We start from the raw sequence: 23,458 nt of genomic DNA on the forward strand, positions 1-23,458 counted from the left end.
AGGAAGATTATGTAACTTCTCCTGGATCTCAAAACTACTAAACGGATAGTATCTTCTCAAGGTCTTAAGAGACCAGCCCCTTTATCCCAGCAGTTGTTAACTGTGGACAGCCCCTCACCCGCAATGGCCCCAATGAATGCCACCTCCTGGTGTTCACTGCCTGTGTGGCTCCCCTCTACATCATGCCGTGGTTGGTGTAGAGTGGAATCCCTCTGTGATGTAAATGGTCAACATGCTCAGCTGCCTTTCAAGTCCACCCACTAAAAAAAACCGCTGCTGTCAAGTCATTCCAACTCATAGCAGCCCTATAAGGAGAGTGAAGAACTGCCCCCTAGGCTTTCCAAGGAGCAGCTGGTAGATTCAAGCTACCAACCTTTTGGTTAGCAGAAGAGCTCTTAACCACTATGCCACCAGGGCTCCACATCCACGCAAAGGCACCTCAAAACAAAGGCGTAGTGCTCTACTTCCGAAGAGTCAGTCATTGAAAACCCTGTGGAGTGCAGTTCTACTCTGACACACATGGGGGCGCCATGAGTCAGAATCAACTCAACGGCAACTGACTGGTATAGAGTATGGCAGAAGTGATAGTGTGTCACCTCTGAGATTAAGTACTAAAAGACTGGCTTCTGCTTCAGTTGCTCTTTCTCGCTCTCTCCCTCACTCTTGGACCACTCATGCTGGGGGAAGCCATGTTGTGAGCAGCCCTCTGGAGACGCTCCCTGGTGAGGAACTGAGACCTCCTGCCAAACAGCCACGTGAGTGAGTCTGGAAGCAGCTCCTCCAGCTCCAGTCAAGCTTCGGATGGCTACGGCCCTAACTCATAGCTGGACTGCAGCCTCCTGAGACACCCTGGGCCAGAAAGACCCAGCTCACCTGCTCCAGATTCCTGCCTCCCTGAAACTGTGTGAGATAAGGCTGGTTATTTTAGGCTAAGTTTTGGGGTAATTTTTAGGCAGCAGTAAGTAACTAATCCACTCAGAGCTGTGATCCACACATTTTTTAAATGCTTGAAAGGCACATATAGTTTATCATAGACAGCAGAGAAAGTGCTAAGAGTATGTTCTACGGTAGGGAAGCTGCTACTTCAGAGATTGACAGTGACAGGCACTACCCATAAACTGTTCTGACCTCTTAAATAGGAATATGAAAGAATCTTAGACAACGGGCTAAAATGCCATCTCCAAGAATATTTTAACATATAAAGAAAGCAAGTCCTGCCTATAATTTTTGGGGGGGAAATCAGCAGACTAGCCACAGGCTACAGATTTGGAAGTTGCTTTGTACTTTATCCAATACTGTCTTCACCACTTTTTCTTCTCAGTGACCAGCTTGTATTTGGAGACAGCCTCAACGGAGTAACTTGTGAACACAGCCCCGGAGAGCTCTGAATTCTGAAGTATTACCTTGTATTACTAAAGGAGCCTGGTGGTACAATGGTTAAACACTCAGCTGCTAACTGAAAGGTCGGCAGGTTGAACCTACCCAGCAGTTCCGCAGGAGAAAAGACCTGGCGATCTGCTACCATAAAGATTACCTGTTGCCATCGAGTCAGTTTTGATTCACAGCCACTGCAGGGTAGAGCTGCCCATAGGGTTTCAAAGGCTGTGATCTTTACAGAAGCAGACTGCCCCATCTTTCTCCCTTGGAGCAGCTGGTGGGTTCCAACCGCCAACTTTCTGGTTAGCGGCCTAGTGCTTTAACCACTGAGCCACCAGGGCTCCTTCCTGTAAAGACTACAGCCTAGGAAACCCTATGGGGCAGTTCTATCCTGTCAGAACTGACTTGACCACAACAATCTTGTATTACTAACAGGAGTCCAAATGTCAGTGAGCTCACTCTCAAATGGTTCCAGCCGTGGATTTCAACGAGCACATATCCCAAAAGATTAACCTTAAGCTGGTTTTTAGTTTTAAATGTTATGCGTAATCAAAAGTGATTGCTACAGGTGATCTCTGAGTTGTACAAATCTATTTCATTGCTTCCTGGTCTAACTATATCTGACCCAGCAAATGCCTCAGTGGAGAGTTTGCTAAAACTCCGTGTGATTCAGGAAGCTGGTTATTTTCCTGCTTTCTGCCAACCCAAGGCCAGCGAAAGCAAACTACTCTGCTATGCTTGTCTACGTGTCCTGAATCCCGAGCCCTCAAATGACAGCTTTATAAAACCAACAATGTCAAAACTCAGATTTGCATTCCTTGTTTTAAGACACTGTGGCATAAAAGTTTCCCTTTTTTCTCCTCTTGTGTCTTCTCAGAGAATATTTAAATACATCAAAGTTTATTTTCCAAGGATTGAACACTTGAAAAGGAACCTTTTTCATGGATTGCTGAATGACAGTTTTTCATGCCAATGGCTAAAAATTTAGATAACTGAAAAATGAACTTTCCTAAAGCAGAATATATTACAGATGTTTTCTACATTTTGACATCTAGTTTTCTGAGACTTTATATTTCATCGAGTAGATCCCGAACATACCTACAGTGGCTCTGTTCAATGATAAGTAGATGTTGCGTGCTGTAGTCATTTCTAAGAGAGCCAAATTGGGGGAAAATTATTAAAACTACAGGACCGAATCTGGTTTTAGAACTTGAGATAAGTTCATTTAAAAATAATAAGACTGCTGCAGGCGTCAAGGAAACAGAGCTTCTAGTGAATTATGTATCTCAGCAAAATATCAGACAGATTTGAGGAAAAAGCAAACTTAGAGGTCCCGGGCTTTGTTTCATTCTTGTGGAGGATGAATGGGTGGGAGGATGAGACCTCCTTTTTTACGCAAAAGAGCAATCTCTTCCTTCAAGGCTAAAATCCTTTCCGCCTGGACTTGGATCAACTCAGTGACCTTCTCTTTTGCCACAATATCCGCTTTCCGAGGGCCCTGGAAGGCATTGCCCTGTTGAAAGAAAACAACACCTCCCTGCTTTAAGCATCTTTTGCAAGGAGAAAAATGTCAACCTTACATATCTGTTAGGAGTACCTGCCTCACATGGCTCCTTAATTTGAGGGACCTTAAATTCCCCTGTGGAGGTTGTTGGGAGGTGGGGCCAAGATGGCGAGGTAGTCACACGCTTCCAGTGATCCCTCTTACAACAAAGACCCGAAAAAATAAGCGAACTGATAATATGTATGACAAGCTAGGAGTCCTGAACATCAAAAGCAAAGTTAAGAAATCAGACTGGGCAGCGGGGGGCGGGGGGGGGGCGGGGGGGAGACGGTTCAGAAGCAGCGAGGAGTTGCTGGACCTGACGGATGAAGTGGGAACTGGCGCCCCTCAGGCGCGATCCCCTGGCACGATTATGGCAGGGCTGGTGGTAGCATTCGGGATGCGCCTGCCTCAGGGAGAGACAGCAAGCTGCACAGAGTCTACTCACACCTCTAGAATTGGTGAAGAACAGCACTTTCGGCAAAAGATATGTGCTTGTGTCTAATTTACCATGCAGATCAAATAGCATCCCTTTTGAAAGAACTCTCTCCCATTTATCTGATCTCTCCTCCCTCTTCCCTAGTCCCCAAGCTGGCTTCAGTGGTGGACACCTTCTCTGGGCCCAAGATAGGCCCTGCTGCACACCCTAAGCCATTCTCCCAGCCTTGGAGAAGGAACAAATTAACAGATGGGGAAAAAATAATCTGCCAGCTCCCCTAAGCTGGGAAATCAGGGCAGAAGTGACTCCTGTCCAGGCACAAATGGTCCATGGACTTTGAATGCCTTTCACCCCTCCATGAAACTGTGTGGGCCCCTTTCAGGAGCTTCAGCCCTTGTTGGCAGAGTACAATGTATGTGCCTGAAGTCTGACTTCAACAGTTTCAGCTGTGTGGTAGAGAGGCAGGTTTTTGATGTTTGACACCACTCTGCCTAGTAAGCAGGGACCTCAACTACCATATCAAGGGCTGGAGGAATGGTGGCTCCATCCATGCCACCCAGCCACCTGTGACAGGGGTCCAAGGACAAGTGGTGCCTCCTAGTCCTTACAGCCAAAAGCACTGGGTGCCCGTGGTCCAGCTGCAGAGCCCACCCACCTGTGTGTGCTAGGGAACAGGGACATGCTTTCCTCACAGACACTCAGGGGACAGTTGTCAGTCCCCTGTCTTGCTCAGAGCGTGACCCCCTGCTGCACCAGATACCTGTGCCTACACCAATCGCCCCTGCTTTTCTGAGACTGTAGGTGAGAGCCTGCACCACACACCTGATGACTGACTACCTGGACACCTGAGCTGAATCCATACAAGAAAAGTGAATGGACTCCTAGGTTCATATATCTGGTAACAACTCTAGCCATTTGGTGACAGGACATAGGGCTTCAAAGGCACAAATAATCACGCTAGCTCACTCAAGCAGCCTATTTGGGCATATCAAAACAAAACAAAGCAAGAAGCTAGGACACAGTAATCAAACATAAAATAAACTAATACAATAACTTACAGATGGCTAGGAGAAAACAGTCAATATCAATCACACAAAGAAGCAGATCATGATTGCTTCAACAGGTTCCCAAAACAAAGAATCATGGAATCTTCCAGACAAAGATATATTCCTGGACTTACCAGAAGTAAAATACAAAAGGTTAACACACAGAACTCTTCAAGACATCAGGTAAGAGATCAGGCAAAATGCAGAACATGCCAAGGAGCATACAGATAAAGCAGTTGAGGAAATTAAGGCTGCAAGAATCCATAGAGAGACCAAAAACCATAAAAAACCAAACCCAGTGCCGTCAAGTCAATTCTGACTCACAGCGACTCTATAGGACAGAATAGAAATGCCCCATAGAGTTTCCAAGGAACGCCTGGCAGATTTGAACTGCCAACCCTTTGGTTAGCAGCTGTAGCACTTAACCACTATGCCACCAGGGTTTCCTCCATAGAGAGACAGTAATCAAAAATTCAGAAGATTAACAATAACATTTCAGAATTAGACAACTCAATAGAAAGATAGAGGAGCAGTATTGGGGAAATGGAAGTCAGACTTAGTGAGATTGACGATAGAACACTTAGCACAAATATATTTGAAGAAAAATCAGATAAAAGAATTAAAAAAAAATGAAGAAACCCTAAGAATCATGTGGGACTCTATCAAGAGAAATAACCTATGAGTGATCAGAATACCATAACAGGGAAGGAGAACAGAAAATACAGAGAGAATTGTTGAAGATTTGTTGGCAGACGTTTCCGTGAAAGATGATATTTATCCAAGATGCTAATCAAACCCTACACAAGGTAGATCCCAAAAGATAGTCACCAAGACACACTATAATCAAATTTGCCAAAACCAAAGATAGAGAATTTTAAGACTGGCTAGGGATAAATGAAAAGTCACCTACAAAGGAGAGTCAATAAAAATAAGCTTGAACTACTCAGCAGAAACCATGTGGGCAACAAGGCAATGGGATGACATATATAAAGCACTGAAGGAAAAAAATTGCCAGCCAAAAATTATATATCCAGCAAAACTGTCTCTCAAACATGAAGGCAAAATTAAGACATTTCCAAATAAAGAGAAGTTTAGGGAATTTGCAAAAACCAAACCAAAACTATGAGAAATACTAAGGGGAGTTCTCTGGTTAGAAAATCAGTAACATCCAATAACTACCCAAGACTAGAACACAGGACAGAGCAACCCGATATCAACCCAGATAGCAAAATCACAAAAATGAATCAAGATTTAAAAAATGCTCAAAACAAGGAAACAGTGATGTCATTGTGTAAAAGATGACAACAGTAAATCAATAAAGAGGGAATAAAAAAATGTAGTCATAGACCTTTCATATGCAGAGGAAGTCAAGGTGCTATAAAGAGATAAAACTTTGGTTTAAACTTAGAAAAATAGGGGTAAATATTAAGGTAACCACAAAGGACACTCAATCCTACACATCAAAATAAAACAAGAAAAAACAAAAACTCAGAAAAACAAAATCAACGACAATGAAAAAGAGGAAAAGACAATATATGGAGGAAAACCACTCAGCACAAAAAATTAAGTGGAAAAAAGAAACTGTCAACGACACAAAAAAAGACATCAAAATGACAGCACTATACTCATAAAAAAAAAAAATAATACCTATCCATAATTATACTGAATGTAAATGGACTAAATGCACCAATAAAGAGACGGAGAGTGGCAGACGGGATTAAAAAAAACAATCTGTCTATATGCTGCCTACAAGAGACAGACCTTAGACTTAAAGGCACAAACTAAAACTCAAAGGACAGACAAAATCTATCAAGCAAACAACAATCAAAAAGAGCAGGAGTGGCAATATTAATTTCTGACAAAATAGACTTTAAAGCCAAATCCACAAAGGATAAGGAAAGACACTATATAATGACTAAAGGGACAATATCCCAGGAGGATATAACCATATTAAATATTTACATACCCAAAAACGGGGCTTCAAGATACATAAAACAAACTCTAACAGCATTGAAAAGCGAGACAGACAGCTCCACAATAATAGCAGAAGACTTCAACGTACCACTTTTGGTGAAATACAGAACATCCAGAAAGAAGCTCAATAAAGACATGTGAGATCTAAATGCCACAACCAACCAAATTGACCTCATAGACATACACAGAATGCTCCACCCAAGAGCAGCCAAATATACTTTCTTTTCCAATGCACATGGAACATTCTCCAGAATAGACCACATATTAGGTGATAAAGCAAGCCTTAACAGGATCCAAAACATCGAAATATTACCAAGCATCTTCTCTGACCATAAATCCATAAAAGTAGAAATCAATAACAGAAAAAGCAGGGAAAAGAAATCAAGGAATTGGAAACTGAACAACGCCTTGCTCAAAAACTACTGGGTTATAGAAGAAATTAAGGACGGAATAAAGAAATTCACAGAATCCAATAAGAATGAAAACACTTCCTATCAGAACCTTTGGGACACAGCTAAAGCAAGTGCTCAGAGGTCAATTTATAATAATAAATGCACACATCCAAAAAGAAGGGCCAAAATCACAGAATTAGCCCTACAACTTGAATAAATAGAAAGAGAGAAACAAAAGAAAACCTCAGGCATCAGAAGAAAACAAATAATACAAATTAGGGCAGAATTAAATGAAAGGAACAGAAAAACTATTGAAAGAGTTAACAAGACCAAAAGCTGGTTCTTTGAAAAAGTTAACAAAATCAATAAACCACTGGCCAAACTGACAAAAGAAAAACAGGAAAGGAAGCAAATAACCCAAGTAAGAAATGAGATGGGTGATATTACAACAGACCCAACTGGAATTAAAAGAATCGTACCAGATTACTACGTAAAATTGTACTCTAACAAATTTGAAAACCTAGAAGAAATGGACGAATTTCTAGCAACACACAACCTATCTAAACTATCACAAACAGAGGTAGAACAACTAAATAAACCCATAACAAAAGAAGAGATTGAAAAGGTAATTTAAAAACTCCCAACAAAAAAAAAGCCCTGGCCCTGATGGCTTCACTGGAGAATTCTACCAAACTTTCAGAGAAGAGCTAAGGCCACTACTACTAAAGGTATTTCAGAGCACAGAAAAGAATGGAATACTCTCAGACTCATTCTATGAAGCCAGCATATCCTGATACCAAGACCAGGTAAAGACACCACAAGAAAAGAAAATTACAGACCTATATCCCTCATGAACTTAGACACAAAAATCCTCAACAAAATTCTAGGCAACAGAATTCAACAACATATCAAAAAAATAATTCACCATGACCAAGTGGGATTCATATCAGGTATGCAGGGATGGTTCAACATTAGAAAAACAATCAATGTAATCCACCACATAAATAAGACAAAAGAACCACATAATCTTAACAATTGATGCAGAAAAGGAATCTGACAAAGTCCAATACCCATTAATGATAAAAACTCTCAGCAAAATAAGAATAGAAGGGAAATTTCTCAACATAATAAAGGGCATTTATTCAAAACCAACAGCCAACATCATCCTAAATGGAGAGAGACTGAAAAGCATTCCCCTTGAGAATGAGACCAGACAAGGATGCCCTTTATCACCACTCTTATTCAACATTCTGCTGAAGGTCCTAGCCAGAGCAATAAGGCCAAATAAAGAAATAGACGGCATCTAAATTGGTAAGGAAGAAGTAAAAGTATCTCTGTTTTCAGATGACATGATCTTATACGCAGAACACCCTAAAGAATTCTCAAGAAAACTACTGAAACTAATAGAAGAGTTCAGCCAAGTATCAGGATACAAGATAATCATACAAAAATCAGTTGGATTCCTCTACACCAACAAAGAGAATGTTGAAGAGGAAATCACCAAATCAATACCATTTACAATAGCCCCCAAGAAGATAAAATACTTAGGAATAAACCTAACCAGAAACGTAAATGACCTATACAAAGAAAACTACAAGACACTACTGTAAGAAACCAAGAGAGACCTACATAAGTGGAAAAACATACCTTGCTCATGGATAGGAAGACTCAACACTGTAAAAATGTCTATTCTTCCCAAAGTGATCTATACATACATTGCAATCCCCGTCCAAATTCCAATGGCATTTTTTAATGAGATGGAGAAACAAATCACCAACTTCATATGGAAGGGAAAGAGCCTGTGGATAAGTAAAGCATTGCTGAAAAAGAAGAACAAAGTGGGTGGCCTCACACTACTTGATTTTAGAATATGTTATACCGCCAGAGTAGTGAAAACGGCCTGGTACTGGTACAACAACAGATACACAGGCCAATGGAACAGAATTGAGAATCCAGACATAAATCCATCCACATATGAAAAAAAAACCAAACCAAACCCAGTGCTCTCGAGTCAATTCTGACTCATAGCGACTCTGTAGGACAGAGTAGGACTGCCCCATAGAGTGTTCAAGGAGCACATGGCGGATTCGAACTGTAGGCCCTTTGGTCAGCAGCCGTAGCACTTAACCACTAAGCCACCAGGGTTTCCATCCACATGTGAGCAGCTGATATTTGACAAAGGCCCAAAAACTGTTAAATGGGGAAAAGACATTCTCTTTAACAAATGGTACTGGCATAACTGGATATCCATCTGCAAAAAAATGAAACAAGACTCATACCTCACATCATGCGCAAAAAAGAACTCAAAATGGATCAAAGACCTAAATATAAAATCTAAAACAATAAAGATCATGGAAAAAAGATAGGGACAAAGCTAGGAGTCCTAATACATGGCATAAACAGTATACAAAACATTAATAACAATGCACAAACACCGGAAAAGAAACTAGATAACTGGGAGCTCCTAAAACTCAAACACTTATGCTCATCCAAAGACTTCACCAAAAGAATAAAAAGATTACCTACAGGCTGGGAAAAAGTTTTTGGCTATGACAAATCTGATCAGCATCTGATCTCTAAAATCCACATGATATTGCAAAAACTCAACAACAAAAAGACAAATAACCCAATTAAAAAATGGGCAAAGTATATGAACAGACATTTCACCAAAGAAGACATTCAGTTAGCTAACAAATACCTGAGGAAATGCTCACGATCATTAGCCATTAGAGAAATGCAAATCAAAACTACGAGATACCATCTCACCCCAGCAAGGCTGGCATTAATCCAAAACACATAAAATAATAAATGTTGGAGAGGCTGTGGAGAGACTAGAACACTTATACACTGCTGGTGGGAATGTAAAATGGTACAACCACTTTGGAAATCTAACTGGTGCTTCCTTAAAAAGCTAGAAATAGAACTACCATACGATCCAGTAATCCCACTCCTTGGAATATATCCTAGAGAAATAAGAGGCTTTACGCAAACAGATATATGCACACCTATGTTCACTGCAGCACTGTTTACAACAGCAAAAAGATGGAAGCCACCAAGCTGCCCATCAACGGATGAATGGAAAAATTATGGTATATTCACATAATGGAATATTACACAATTAAGAACAACGATGAATCCGCGAAACATCTCATAACGTGGAGGAACCTGGAAGGCGTTATGCTGACTGAAATCAGTCAGTTGCAAAAGGACAAATATTGTATGAGACCACTATTATAAGAACTCAAGAAAAAGTTTAAACGCAGAAGAAAATATTCTTTGATGGTTACAAAGGTGGGGAGGAAGAAAGAGGGTTATTCACTAATTAGATAGCAGACAAGAACTATTTTAGGTGAAGGGAAAGACAACACATGATACAGGGGAGGTCAGCACAAGTGGACTAAACCAAAAGCTAAGAAGTTTTCTGAATACAACCAAAGGCTTCCAGGCCAGAGTAGCAGGGATGGAGGTCTGGGGACCATGGTTTCAGGGGACATGTAGATCAACTGACATAAGGAAATGTGTTAAGAAAATGTTCTGCATCCCACTTTGGTGAGTGGCCTCTGGGGTCTTAAACACTATCAACAGCCATCTAAGATGCATCAATTGATCTCAACCCACCTAGAGCAAAGGAGAATGAAGAACACCAAGGACACAAGGTAATTATGAGCCCAGGAGGCAGAAACGGCCACATAAACCAGAGACTACATCCGCCTGAGACCAGAAGAACTGGATGGTGCCCGAAAACCACCAATGACTGTCCTAACAGGGAACACAACAGAGAATCTCTGATGGAGCAGGAGAACAGTGGGATGCAAACCTCAAGTTCTCATAAAAAGACCAGACTCAATGGTCTGACTGAGACTAGAAGGACCTCGGAGGTCATGGTCCCTGGACCTTCTGTTTCTCCAAGACTGGAACCATTCCCAAAGCCAACTCTTCAGGCAGGGATTGGACTGGACTATAAGACAGAAAATGATACTGGGTGAGGAGTGAGCTTCTTGGCTCAAGGAGACACATGAGACTATGTGGGCAGCTCCTGCCTGGAGGTGAGATGAGAAGGCAGAGGGGGACAGACGCTGGCTGAATGGACACAGGGAATACAGGGTGCAGAGAAGGAGCGTGCTGTCTCATTAGGGGTAGAGCAGCTGGGAGTACACAGCAAAGTGTATGTAAGTTTTTGTATGAAAGACTGACTTGATTTGTAAACATTCACTTAAAGCACCATTAAAAAAAAAAATTCCCCCACTGAAATCCCATCATTAGAAATGCATCTCTTTTGGCTAATGACCAACTCTTAAAATGCAAATCCCCTTTGGAAAGCTACGCATGCAGTTAGCTGTCAGTTCTTCACATCCTAGAGGGCTCATCACAGGAACCACAAAAGATAAGGTACACCCTCCTGTTTCTGTATAGCCCATATTTTGTTTTCCAAAAAAGAAATCTCTATTCCTCATCTGCTCTCTTTCCTCAGGGCCAACTCCTCTCATGCTTCAGACATCACTCTCAGGGAAACCTTTGCCCCGTCGACTAAGTTAGGATTTCCTGTTTAAATTCTAACAAAACAATCCATCACACATCCTTGTTATTATTAGATTGAAGCATATGAAGTATATGCCATTTGACCATTTTTTAACTCATGGTTCAGCCTAAATGCCTGTCCTGCCTGGTTCTGTGCCAATTAGAGACAGGGCCCAGATGGCTGGATCTCACCATTCTACCCAGCCCCTACCCAAGTGCCTGTTATATAAGTAGATACTCAGTAACATTGGAATGGATAAGTGTATCTGTTAAAGTAGGGAACGTCACACTTATCAAGTACCTGTCCTGTGCAAGGTGCTTTGCATATGCTATCTCATTGAATCCTCACAACTCTGTGAACTAAGTATTGTTATTCTTCCCATTTTATAGATAAGAAAACTGAGACTCAGATTCATTAACTGGCCCAAATCACGGCATCATTAAGCACTGGCAGCAGGATTAGAACCAGGTTGCCTGAACCCAAAAGTCCATGATTTTTCCATTTTTTCCATACTTCAGCGGACATTCTTGGCTGGCCACCCAATAACCTTCTGCCTTTTATCTCTTGCCCACCCCTGCTGTGGAGGCTGTGAAAGCTAAATCTTCTCCTCGCCCAGCTTCTCTTTCAGGTAGGGGTAGCTAAGTGGGTATAAGCGGAAATCTCCTGCTTTCCTAATGAAAAGGACAAGAGAGGCTGGCCCTACCATGCCAAACATGGAGCCAAGGCAGCCATCTTGTGACTCTGAAGGAAACGTGAGAGAATCACAGAGATACCAGCCCTGTGGGTTAGTGGGTCGAGGATACAAATGTCACAGACCCAGTAAACTAAAGCCAGCAGTCATCTCCCTCCAGACTGCTTGTAAAGTGAGAAAGATGACCCTTATTTGTTTAACTGCTCTCGTGGGGGCTTTTGGTTACTTGCAGCTAACTGCATTCCTGATGTACCAACTCATTCCCAGTCGTGTGTGCAGATACTGTTGTAAGTATATAACATACAGTTTACAACATGCCATGTATGTTAGGTTCTTAGAAGGCAAGGCTTGAATCAGGTGAAAATTTATTAAATAATTATTTTCAGCCACATACTGTATGTTAAGTACTATGTTAGACTCAACAAATATTATATAAGAGCAAGTTGAAAACCTTAAAAAGTAACAACTATTTTAATAAGGTAACATATAAGATCCTACAATTTAAGATACCTACTTGAGCTGAGGTCAAATGAAATAAACAGATATTGGAAAAGGATGTTTGACATCAAATTCAGGGAGTCTGCTGGTGTCATTATTTGTGCCTAAATAACCTCACCTCTCCAGGATCACAGCAAAACCACAGATTAACACTTAGATGAGTTCAGGGCACCCAAGAGGCATTCAATAAAGCTAGTCCCTCAGTCTCAAAATAGTGTCCTCAGCGACCCAGACAGTCTGGACATGGTCCAAGATCAAGGTTTGTTTACATGGCAACACTTGATACTCTTTCTTGTGAACACCGACCTTAACGGAGCTTCCCCAATTCTGACAGAGGGTCTGAAAAAAAGAAGCATACCTGCTGGTTCTGTAGTGTATTCAATCGAGAGTCAAGTTTCTTCTTTTCAATACACAAATCGTTCATTTGATGAAGCTTTTTGGTGTGCTCTTTTGTCTTCATCATCAGCTCCCATCGCATTTGAGCAATCTTTTCCTACCAGGGCAGGGAGATGCAAAATGGATTAAGTGAATAAGAGAGGAAATAAAGAAAGAAAAAATGAGTGTCCAAATTGGATCAAAACCATAAGGTAAATGGAGCAACACACACCTATGACTATACAATTAGAAGTCAATGTGAAAATGCAATCAGAAGTGCTGCACTGAGTCTTGTTTAATTAAACATATGAACGTGAGCATGCTCAAGGATAAATGTAGGTAAGAATAAAGTAGGTATAGCTATCACCCCGTTGTTGAGGAATGAAATCACTATTCCTACGGACTGCTAGGTTATATTACATAAAAGGAAGGATGATAATTTAAGCAGCAAACTTTCATAGCTCCTTTTCTAGTCTTGGCCTAGGATCCTCAAGGTAGCTGGCTTGACTGGCCATACGTCTGCAAAATGGCTTTCCTTTGCTCTCTAATTGCTCCAACAAATTATCTTTGATTACACATATTATGTCCAGCATTCCCCTGATAGGGGCCAGTCCCACTAAGATGGATACTTTAAGTAGCTTCTTCAAAATACAGTGGAAAATTCTGGATTAGCAAAGATGAGGCAGGGCCACTGGATAGGACTGTACTAGGTAAAGCTACCTGTTAGGTAGGTAGACCTAACTAGGGAGACCTTCTAGGTAGACCTCCTACTCTACCTGTTGTTGAGACAAGACAGGAAACTGGAGAAGTCATAATAATTTGTGGGCTTGCAAAATTTTTGTAAAAGAACTGGAACTGGGGCACTGCCTCATCTCCAGGTTGGAGAACAATATGTAGGCAGTAAAAACTTCTAAGACCCTACCTGCCAAATAGGCCATGGCTTACTACAAAATTTAGTACTGAGAGATGTTTTCTAATTTCCAGATTCTAATAGCACGCCAAAACTTTACAATGATACAATTAGGATCTTCAGAGTAAAGTAGTTCCATTTCTAACACTGTTAGAACATTTACATATTAATGTAGACCTCAAAATGGGATTTCTCTGTAATCTATCGTGCCATTGTCCCATCATATCTGCATGTACCCTGAACTTCAAAACTCAGTGCTGATGGCATCATCCAGAGATAGACAAGCCCGTCCGACAAAGTGATTGGTAAGGGACCCGAGACAGGCCTGCGACCACAGAGGAGCAAAGTGGGGCTCACAGGCCCCGCTCAGGCTGCAGGGGTGCTTCCCAGGAACCACTAACGGCTCACCACGATTCCTTGCCTCTACTCAAATTTACCCAAGGCAGATCTTTGGCCCTCTCATCCTTACCTCCCACATCTTCATTTCCTTTGCATTCGATAGCTCTTTTCTAAGTTTTTTGATCTTTAGTTCTTCGAGGGTTGTATTAACAGATAGTGTCTGAAGGGCTTCTAGGTCTATAACACGGCCAAACTTTCTGATCATTAGTTGACGAACTGTTTCTTCCATTTCTAAAAGAAGGTAGTCATTGTCTTAGGTTGTTCATTGGTTCCTGTGGCTATTAACTGAACCCCACCAGAATAATACAATTCTTTATGGAATATCTTTTGCAAGAACACGGTGAAGATTTTATGTTACTAGTTGATTTTTCCTCTGTGGCTTTTTGCCTGCTATTTTCTTCACTTCAAATGCCATTCCTATATGCTATCTTTTCATCTTCTTCAAAAATCCTGTGTAAAACTCATCTTTCCCAACCGGCCTACAGGCTCTGACCTGCCCTCCTGGAATTGCTGACAGGCCCCAACTAGAGTCTGAATTTTTCAATTTTCTGTTTATTATTGACGTCTACTGCATCTAGTGTTAAGACCAGAGTGTGCCCCTAACAGACGTTCCCGTCTTACTATAAGTCAAAGTCCTCACAGTCGGTCATAAGGCCTTACGCAGGGCCTACATGTTGCCTCTCCGGCCTCCTTTCCAATACCTCTTCTCTTCACTTACTCCACTCCAGCCCCACTAGCCTGCTTACTGCTCCTCAATCAACAATTTGAAGAAGCAAGTAACCACAGGAATGAAATGAAGGAGTTCAGAGCAGGGAAGAAAAAGATCAAAGAGGCTTCATGATGTCACCTAAAATGAGTCTTAAATAATGGGCAGGGTTTTAATAAAAAAAGATTGTGAGGATAGGTTCTTTCCAGGAAAAAAGCAAAACAAAACCATGCCATTAGCCATGCAGCATGGTATAATGAAAATTAACATGGGCCTCAGAGACAAACTACGTGATTTCTAGACCCTGTACTGCCACCTGTTCTCTGATCTTTAGTTAATTTATTCACCTAAAAAAATGAGGATACTAATATGAAGCCCTAGTGGCACAGTGGTTAAGAACTTGACTGCTAGTCAAAAGTCGGCAGGTCAAATCCACCAGCCACTCCTTGGAAACCCTATACCACAGATCTACAGTGTCCTACAGGGTCCCCATGAGTCGGAATCAACTCAACAGCAAAGTTTGTTCTTGTTGTTTTTAATATTTACCAAGTAAATAAAATGAGAAATAAGCTAAATATCCATCAACACGAGGTTAAAGAAATAAATTTTATATTCATACAATGGAATATTGTAGTAGCAGTTAAAGTGAATGAATGATCTGTAGCAATATGGGTAAACCTCAAAAAATGGTTTAATAAAGTGCATTGCAGAAGGCTATGAATAGTATATTACCATTACTGTTCAAGACGCGCTGAGTACTGTATATTGTGTGGGGATATACACATATGTACACACACATACTTAGTGGTGGCCCTGGGGAAAGAGGCAGCAGAAGAGTATCAGAAAGAGAAAGGGCTTTGATTCTATCTTCAATATTTTATTTTGCAAACTGGGTAGTTAGTCCCTAGGTTATCATTACATTATTTTATATTTTATCACAAGGAGCCCTGGTGGTGCAATGGTGAAGTGCCTGGCTGCTAACCGAAAGCTTGGCAGTTCTAATTCAGCCAAACGAGGGTAAGAGACGAAAGTGCTCCCTGGGAGAAAGACCTGGTGATCTGCTCCATAAGGATTATAGCCTACAAAACCCTATGGGGCAGTTCTACTCTTTCATATGGGGTTGCTATGAGTCGGAATTGACTCAATGGCACCTAACAACAACAACCTTGGCAATCACACTTGATCATACAGAAAACATTTTGCAATTAAAAGAAATAAATTCTATGATAAAAATTTCCTTTAAAAAACCTTCTGTTGGCACGGACAGGAACCGTCCCCGAAGACAACTCATCAGACATGAAAGGGACTGGTCAGCGGGGGGGAGAGAGATGCTGATGAAGAGTGAACTAATTATATCAGGTGGACACTTGAGAGTGTGTTGGCAACTCTTGTCTGGAGGGGGGATGGGAGGATAGAGAGAGAGGGAAGCCGGCAAAATTGTCAAGAAAGGAGAGACTGAAAGGGCTGACTCAAGAGGGGGAGAGCAAGTGGGAGTAGGGAGTGAGATGTATGTAAACTTATATGTGACAGACTGATTGGATTTGTAAACGTTCACTTGAAGCTTAATAAAAGTTATAAAAAAAAAAAAACAATAATGGCATCTGTTGAGATAAGGAGCATGGAGAGATGTTCTCGTTTCTTCCCTCAGTGGTCCTGCCTCTATTCCTATTTTCTAAGTTGGAGACAGTTACGTGATGGTTCCCTCTGTTATCATTCAATCTTGCTGAATTATCATGGGCTCAGTGACTCACTGTGTATGGTTTTGGTCATCTCTCTCTTCTCTCTGATAAGCATTTTTCGCCTCTCCCGGCATTCTTTGTTTAGTTTTTGCTGCTGGACATTTTCCTGGTGGAGTTGTAAGATTCTTTCTTGTAGCCGTCCCAGGGAGCGGTTAGAAAATACCAAAGTACCAGAAAGGTCACCAGGTATTTCTCCAAATACCACATATTCTATCTATGAAAACAAAACAGAAAAAAACACACCAGACAAAGATACATACTAAACATAAGGTGGCAGAAAGCGGGAGGGGAGGACTTTCCTCTCTTGCCCTCGTTTAGGCCATTGCCTTTGGACTGGTATCCCTCTCACCACGGCAAGGCGGGGGAGCAGGTAAGAGCAGAAAGTTGCTATCAGATGAGAAGCCACATTACAGCCCTCTGGGGAGAGCAAAACTTCCCACACAGACCAGGTCTGAAGTCCACGATGTAATGATGGAACCAACATCTCAGGATTGGCATGTTAAACAAACTGCTACAGCAGGCTAATCCAGTTTGGGTCAGGTTATACAACATATGTGGAAGGCTGATCTTGGCTTTTTATTCTGAAATACAGCTTTCTCTCTTAACCTGAGAAATAGAGTAAGACGGGCCTGTTCTCTTACTGACATGCATCTTGCATTTTAATATAAATTTTAATTCAAATAGTCAGTGGAAATGAACAAGGAAGGAGAAAGAGAAGGAGTATTTTGCTTTTGTCTTGCCCTCCCTCATTAGCGAGGATAGAACAAGGGAAGAGCGCTCCTCCATCATTAGTTCATGTCTAGTCTAACGACGATGTGAAAAATGACATGTGTGCAAGGTTCAAACGGTCAAACTCCGTGCCATTCCATTCTTAAACCCTGAGGCACCTTATTTCTCCAAAGCCGAAATGATTCAACCTTCAAAATGATAGTGGGGCACAGGAGAATACATTTTGACGTCACTATTTTTTTTTTTATTCTAGAGCTGGAAACCCTGGTGGCGTAGTGGTTAAGTGCTACGGGTGCTAACTAAAAGGTCAGCAGTTCGAATCCGCCAGGCACTCCTTAGAAACTCTGTGGGGCAGTTCTACTCTGTCCTATAGGGTCGCTATGAGTTGGAATCAACTCGACGGGAGTGGGTTTGGTTTATTCTACAGCTCTCTGACAACAACGGATAAGCAAAGCTTGGGTTATTCCACTTGTAGAATGCTGCACAAAGCCCCGTGATTCTCCCCACTTAGTGGTCTACAAATCTTTCTCTGGAAGAGCCTTGGCATGATGGCTTTTGGTCAGATGGGGTTGGGCAACCTCTCCAGACTCATCACCTGATGGAGCTTCAGTGGAATCACGACCAGTAGTTCATTCAGCCGCTGCTGCTTCTCACGTTGATATGCCTCCAGGGCTCCCTCTGCTGTATTCAGGTTATTTGCCACAACTTTTACCTATAGAATTGACACAAAGTTTACCCATGTGCGAAACGTTGAAAAAAATTCAATGAACTTACACCTAAGGTGGTGGATAAGAGCATCTGGGGAGGAAGTAAAAGGATGGGCAGGGTCTGCTTTGTTGGGTCGTGATTCGATGGTTGGTACCATTTGCCACCCAGGAATTATTTTCTACCTGCTAAGGGATGGTCCACAGCACTTTTTGCATCATCCTATAGCCCCAGAGTTGTCAAGGTTTTGTGAACAGGAGCCCAGAAACATGCCCTCACTGAGCTTTCATTTTCTGCATGAAAAGCAGCCCTCAGGATGAAATTTCTCTGCCAGAATGGTGGGAATTTTGTTCGGTTATAATGACCTCAATAAATTCAAGGAAAAAGCCCTTTAAAGCAATGAAACTACTGAGTACAGTATACATCTACTCCTCACTTATCGACTATCTAGATATCCAACATTTCACATTTACAACAAAAGTAAAAAATCTACTATCCAACTATTTTGTGCATTAATGACATACATCTGGCAATAACAAATGCCAAGGTGTGAGATGAAAGTAATGCTGGCTGTGATGGTTAAGGTTTTGTGTTAACTTGGCTGGGCCATGATTCTCAGTTATTTGGCAGTTACATAATGATGGAATTTGGCAGTTATGTAATGATGCAATCATCCTCCATTTTGTGATCTGATGTGGTCATGCTCCATTTTCGCATAATGCTGATTTTGCATAATGACCTTGCCTTTGGAACCTAACCACGTTGATAAGTGAGGAGAGGGTATGTAGAATACGAAAGTATTCTTCATCTCCTAAAAAACCTGGACGTTTCCCCAATCATTTCCAATCTGCACCAGCAAAAGCAATCTATCAAAAAATATTTCTGAATATGAATCATGTTAAGTGATATTGCTCTAGGTAACAGTGCCTAAGAGGGGAAATGAGCAGTTAAGACAGAAATGAATCAACATAATTGTGCTAGAAGTTTAAATAGTGGTCTCAAACATGGGATGCATGCACCCCACAAGGTCAAAAAAATGATCTATTAGGGAGTAAAAAGAAAATACCCTAATTTATATTTATTTTATCTAATTCTTTTTTGGGAAATGTTTTGTAATATACAAAATATATTAGTATAATAACCCCAAACCAAACCCATTGCTGTTGAGTTGATTCTGACTCATAGCAACCCTGTTGGACAGTGTAGAACCGCCCCATAGAGTTTCCAAGGAGCGCCTGGTGGATTCGAACTGCCAACTCTTTGGTTAGCAGCAGTAGCACTTAACCACCACACCACCAGGGTTTCCATTAGTATAATAGTTAATTAAAATAATTTATAAATAAATATACACTTATTTGGGAGGTACATGCTCAATAATTTTACTTATAGAATTATGTAATCAAAAAAGTCTGGAGACCAATGATTTAGAGAAAGAAGCCCAGTCATCAAAAGATCAAGGGCCTCCACCGTGACTATCCATGAGGAGAATGCAACATTTGAACGCATGGTGCAGGACCAGGCAGTGTTTAATTCCGTTGTACATAGGGTCGCTGTAAGTTGGAACCTATTCAATGGCACCTAACAACAACAACAGTAACATCTGAAATGCTTCTTCTCTGGGAAGACGTCCTAGTGGATGATATTGCTATGATATGGCAATACGGCAGCTTGGAGGATGGGTAGCATGCATGTTGGAGAGGAGAAAATAAAGCAGGTAGACCATCATACTTTTTTGGACAATGTATCATATTCCTTCTTCAGGTTATCAATAAGTTTCTTTTCTTCAACTAAGGCCTCCTCAATGTCCAGCCTTTTCTCTCGAAGTTGAAGGGCCAGTTCAAAAAGAGACGCATCACAATCTGAAAAGACAGTCATGCACACACACAAAAAATCCTACTTGTTACGGAACGTAGTAGCAAAGGAAGTGTGGATTTCAGAGCTACGGAATTAGTCAAGTCCACTTGTGGATCCACTCTTGCAAACTTACACGGCATTTATGGCTCCATTGTTCCAAGAGGAAATTATTAACAGTTTTAATAGTCATGATAGTAACTAGGTTACCAGCATCGACATTCTGAGCGATAGTGTGAGCCAGGCTTCATGCGTGGCCCCTTATGTACATTAACTCACTCAAAGCTCGAGGACCTGCAAGGTAGAAACTATTGTTCCCATCACAGGTGAGGACACCACGTCTCAGAGGGGTCACATAGATAGTACAGGACAATCGCTCTGTGTTAAGTACACTATGTCACACCAACAGCCGCATTTCTCCACCAAGTTATAGATAAAGAACGTAAACCTATCAAGAGTACTACAATGGAAATTTCCACAATGGACATTAGGAACCGAGCACCAGCCCAGGTTCCACCACTAAACTGCCTGTGAGACTTTGTTCCAGTCACTTCATTCTACTGTGAAATAATGAGATGTAGTACAAGGTTTTCTAGCTCCCTTCCTCTCATAAATATTATGATTTTAAGAAGACTCTTGTTTTCAAAATCTACTAATTGAAACTTTACATGAAATGCCTAGAAAAACAAATTTTAGACCAAAAAAAAAGTTTTTTTTTTCTACCAAACCATTCAACTATTGAGACCGTAAGAATATTGGTCTGGCTTCTCCAGGCTGGTTTCACTGAAAATAGTAAACATAAAATGGCCAAGCATCTCCAGGAAACTGGTACAAACTGACCTTATAAAACAGATTTGAAATACAAAAAGTTGAATAGGTTGGACAAAAAGGAGTACCATAAGAAAATATAAAATTACAATCTGGTATTTCTACATAAAATAAAATGTGCTATATAATTTATAATGTCTCTGAATCAACTGAGAGGAGCCCTGGTGGTGCAGTGGTTAAGCACTCAGCTGCTAACCAAAAGGTCGGTGGTTCAGACCCACCAGCCACTCCATGGGAGAAAGATGTGGCAGCCTGCTTCTGTAAAGACTGCAGTCTTGGAAACCCTATGGGGCAGTCCTAGTCTGCCCTACAGGGTCACTATGAGTCAGAATTGACTCAATGGCAGCAGGTTTTGAATCAACTGAAAACTGTCTGCACATCATTTGTCACTCAAAGACAGATGCCTAAAGGAAGAGATAATAAACATCCAGAGAACTCCAAAATTATTCACTAGACTGTACTTCATACAAGGAGTCCTGGTGGTGTGATGGTTAAGTGCTTGGTTCCCAAGCGAAAGGTTGGCGATTGGAACCCACCAATGGCTCTGCAGGAGAAAGACTTGGCAGTCTGCTCCTGTAAAGACGACCGCCTTGGAAACTCTATGGGGCAGTTCTACTCTGTCCTATGGGTCGTTATGAGTTGGAATTAACTTGACGGCACACAACAACATCAAACTTCAACCATGTTAAACCTCCCTCTCTTTAACTTTTATTTTGAGAGAACTGAGAAACAGAAAAGGACCTTCTCAGTATTGTTGGCCCACATTCACCCTTCAGGGAGCCCACAGTTTTTCCAACGTACTCGTTGGGCAGATGGAATCGTCAAAAACCTCATCTTCAGATCCAGACTCATCCTCGTCACTCTCCAAGCTGGACTCATCTTCACTTGATTCATCACTATCCTCCTCTTCATCTAAAGAGACAGGAGAAAACTCTTAACAAGTAGCAAAGTTCCCGTGTCAAAGTAAACTGCAGATTTTCAAAGCATGTTTCAGTGAGTTAGTCACTAAGAAAACAGCAAAGAGATAAAGCAGGAAATTAGTACTTCAGGAGAGTTTAAAATGGCCAGCATAGGTGCCAAGGCCTGCAGAGCACTGAGCGGCGATTACCACCCATTTAGTCCAAGGGGATCGAGAGCAGTGCACCATGCTGCTGTGTCGTGACCTACGACACACACTTGGTTATGTAGGTGCGTGGTTCCTAAGTCACAAAGTGTGCTGAGGACAGAAAAGATGTTCATTACTCATCTGAACTGAAAAAACAAAACAAAAACAAACCCACTGCCATCAAGCCAATTCTGACTCATAGCAACCCTGTAGGACAGAGTAGAACTGCCCCACAGGGTTTCCAACACTGTGATCTTTATGGAAGCAGACTGCCACGTTTCTCCTGTGGAGTGGCCAGTGGGTTCGAACCACCCTTTCAGTTAGCAGCAGTTGACACTAGGGCTCCTCTGGTTTATAAATAGACGGTAAATAGTGTTACTTCGGTTGAGATAAGGAGCTCTGATGGTCCAGTGGTTAACTGCTTGGCTGCTAACTGAAAGGGTGATTTGAACCCACCGCCGGCTCCATGGGAAAAAGATATGGCAGTCTGCTTCTGTAAAGATGTACAGCCTTGGAAACCCTATGGGGCAGTTCCACTCTGTCCTATAGGGTCACTATGAGTGGGAATCAACTCAATGGCAATGGGTTTTTTGGTATGTGTAGATGTAAACTTTTTATTATATGTAAAAAGTTGTCAAGGATTTCATTTTACTTAGATCCACAATCAACACCACAGAAGCAGAAGTCAGGAAATCAAAAGACACATGGCATTGGGCAAATCTGCTGCAAGAGATCGCTTTAATGTGTTGAAAAGCAAGGATGTCACCTTGAGAACTAAGGTGCGCCTGACCCAAGCCATGGTGTTTTCAGTAGCCTCTTGTGCACGCAAAAGCTGGATGATGAATGAGGAAGACTGAAGACTGACGCCTTTGAATTGTGCCATTGACAAAGAATATTGAATATACCATGGACTGCCAAAAGAACGTACAAATCTGTCTTGGAAGAAGTACAACTAGAATGCTCCTTAGAAAGACAGCGAGACCACATCTCTCATACTTTGGACATATTATCAGGAGGGATCAGTCCCTGGAGCAGGACATCATGCTTGGTAAACTAGAGGGCCAGCAAAAAAGAGGAAGACCCTCAACAAGAAGGACTCACACAGTGGCAGCAACAATGGGTGCAAGCGTAACGATCGTGATGGTGGCACGGGTTGGAGCAGTGTTTGGTTCTGTTGTAAGGAACTGACTTGACAGCACCTAACAACAACATATGTAAACTACTTAGTGTAAATATTCATACTTTGCTATAGAAATATTGCTGTTGTTAGGTGCCGTCAAGTCGATTCTGACCCATAGCAATCCCAGGACACAGAGCAAACTGCCCCACAGGGTTTCCAAGGCTATATATAAATCTTTACGGAAGGAGATCAGCAGGTCTTTCTCCCTGGGAGTCACTGGGCAGGTTTAAACCACCAAAGCGCTTAACCATTGTACCTCCAGGGCTCCCTTAGAAATGTTAAGAAATATTAAGGTCTTTGACTTCAGGGTCATGCATCAGACCCCACTGGAGGTGTTATATACAATATCTTTCTAAAACCTAAAAATTTTGAGTACTAAGACACATCTTCCGCCCAGGGTTCTGGGTGAGGGACTGTAGACCTCCAATGCCAGCCTATTCTCCATTTTCCTC

The 23,458-nt window shown here is 41.6% G+C and overlaps 1 protein-coding gene across 1 annotated transcript in view; it reads right to left on the bottom strand.

Moving 5' to 3' along the window:
* Positions 1-1,792: 1,792 nt before the first annotated feature.
* The window catches only part of CFAP44 (cilia and flagella associated protein 44), a 148,161-nt gene continuing 126,495 nt past the window's right edge, over positions 1,793-23,458 (bottom strand). The window contains exons 30-36 of the mRNA XM_064280501.1: positions 21,523-21,638; positions 19,771-19,901; positions 17,933-18,049; positions 16,621-16,822; positions 14,234-14,394; positions 12,838-12,972; positions 1,793-2,890 (exon numbers count right to left, since the gene is read on the bottom strand). Of these exons, the coding sequence (XP_064136571.1) occupies positions 2,723-2,890; positions 12,838-12,972; positions 14,234-14,394; positions 16,621-16,822; positions 17,933-18,049; positions 19,771-19,901; positions 21,523-21,638 (1,030 nt within the window). The 3' untranslated portion in view covers positions 1,793-2,722. The remainder of the gene's footprint in view (positions 2,891-12,837; positions 12,973-14,233; positions 14,395-16,620; positions 16,823-17,932; positions 18,050-19,770; positions 19,902-21,522; positions 21,639-23,458) is intronic.

The sequence above is a fragment of the Loxodonta africana genome, chromosome 1, assembly GCF_030014295.1.
Source record: "Loxodonta africana isolate mLoxAfr1 chromosome 1, mLoxAfr1.hap2, whole genome shotgun sequence".
In the NCBI taxonomy this organism is placed as follows: Eukaryota; Metazoa; Chordata; class Mammalia; order Proboscidea; family Elephantidae; genus Loxodonta; species Loxodonta africana.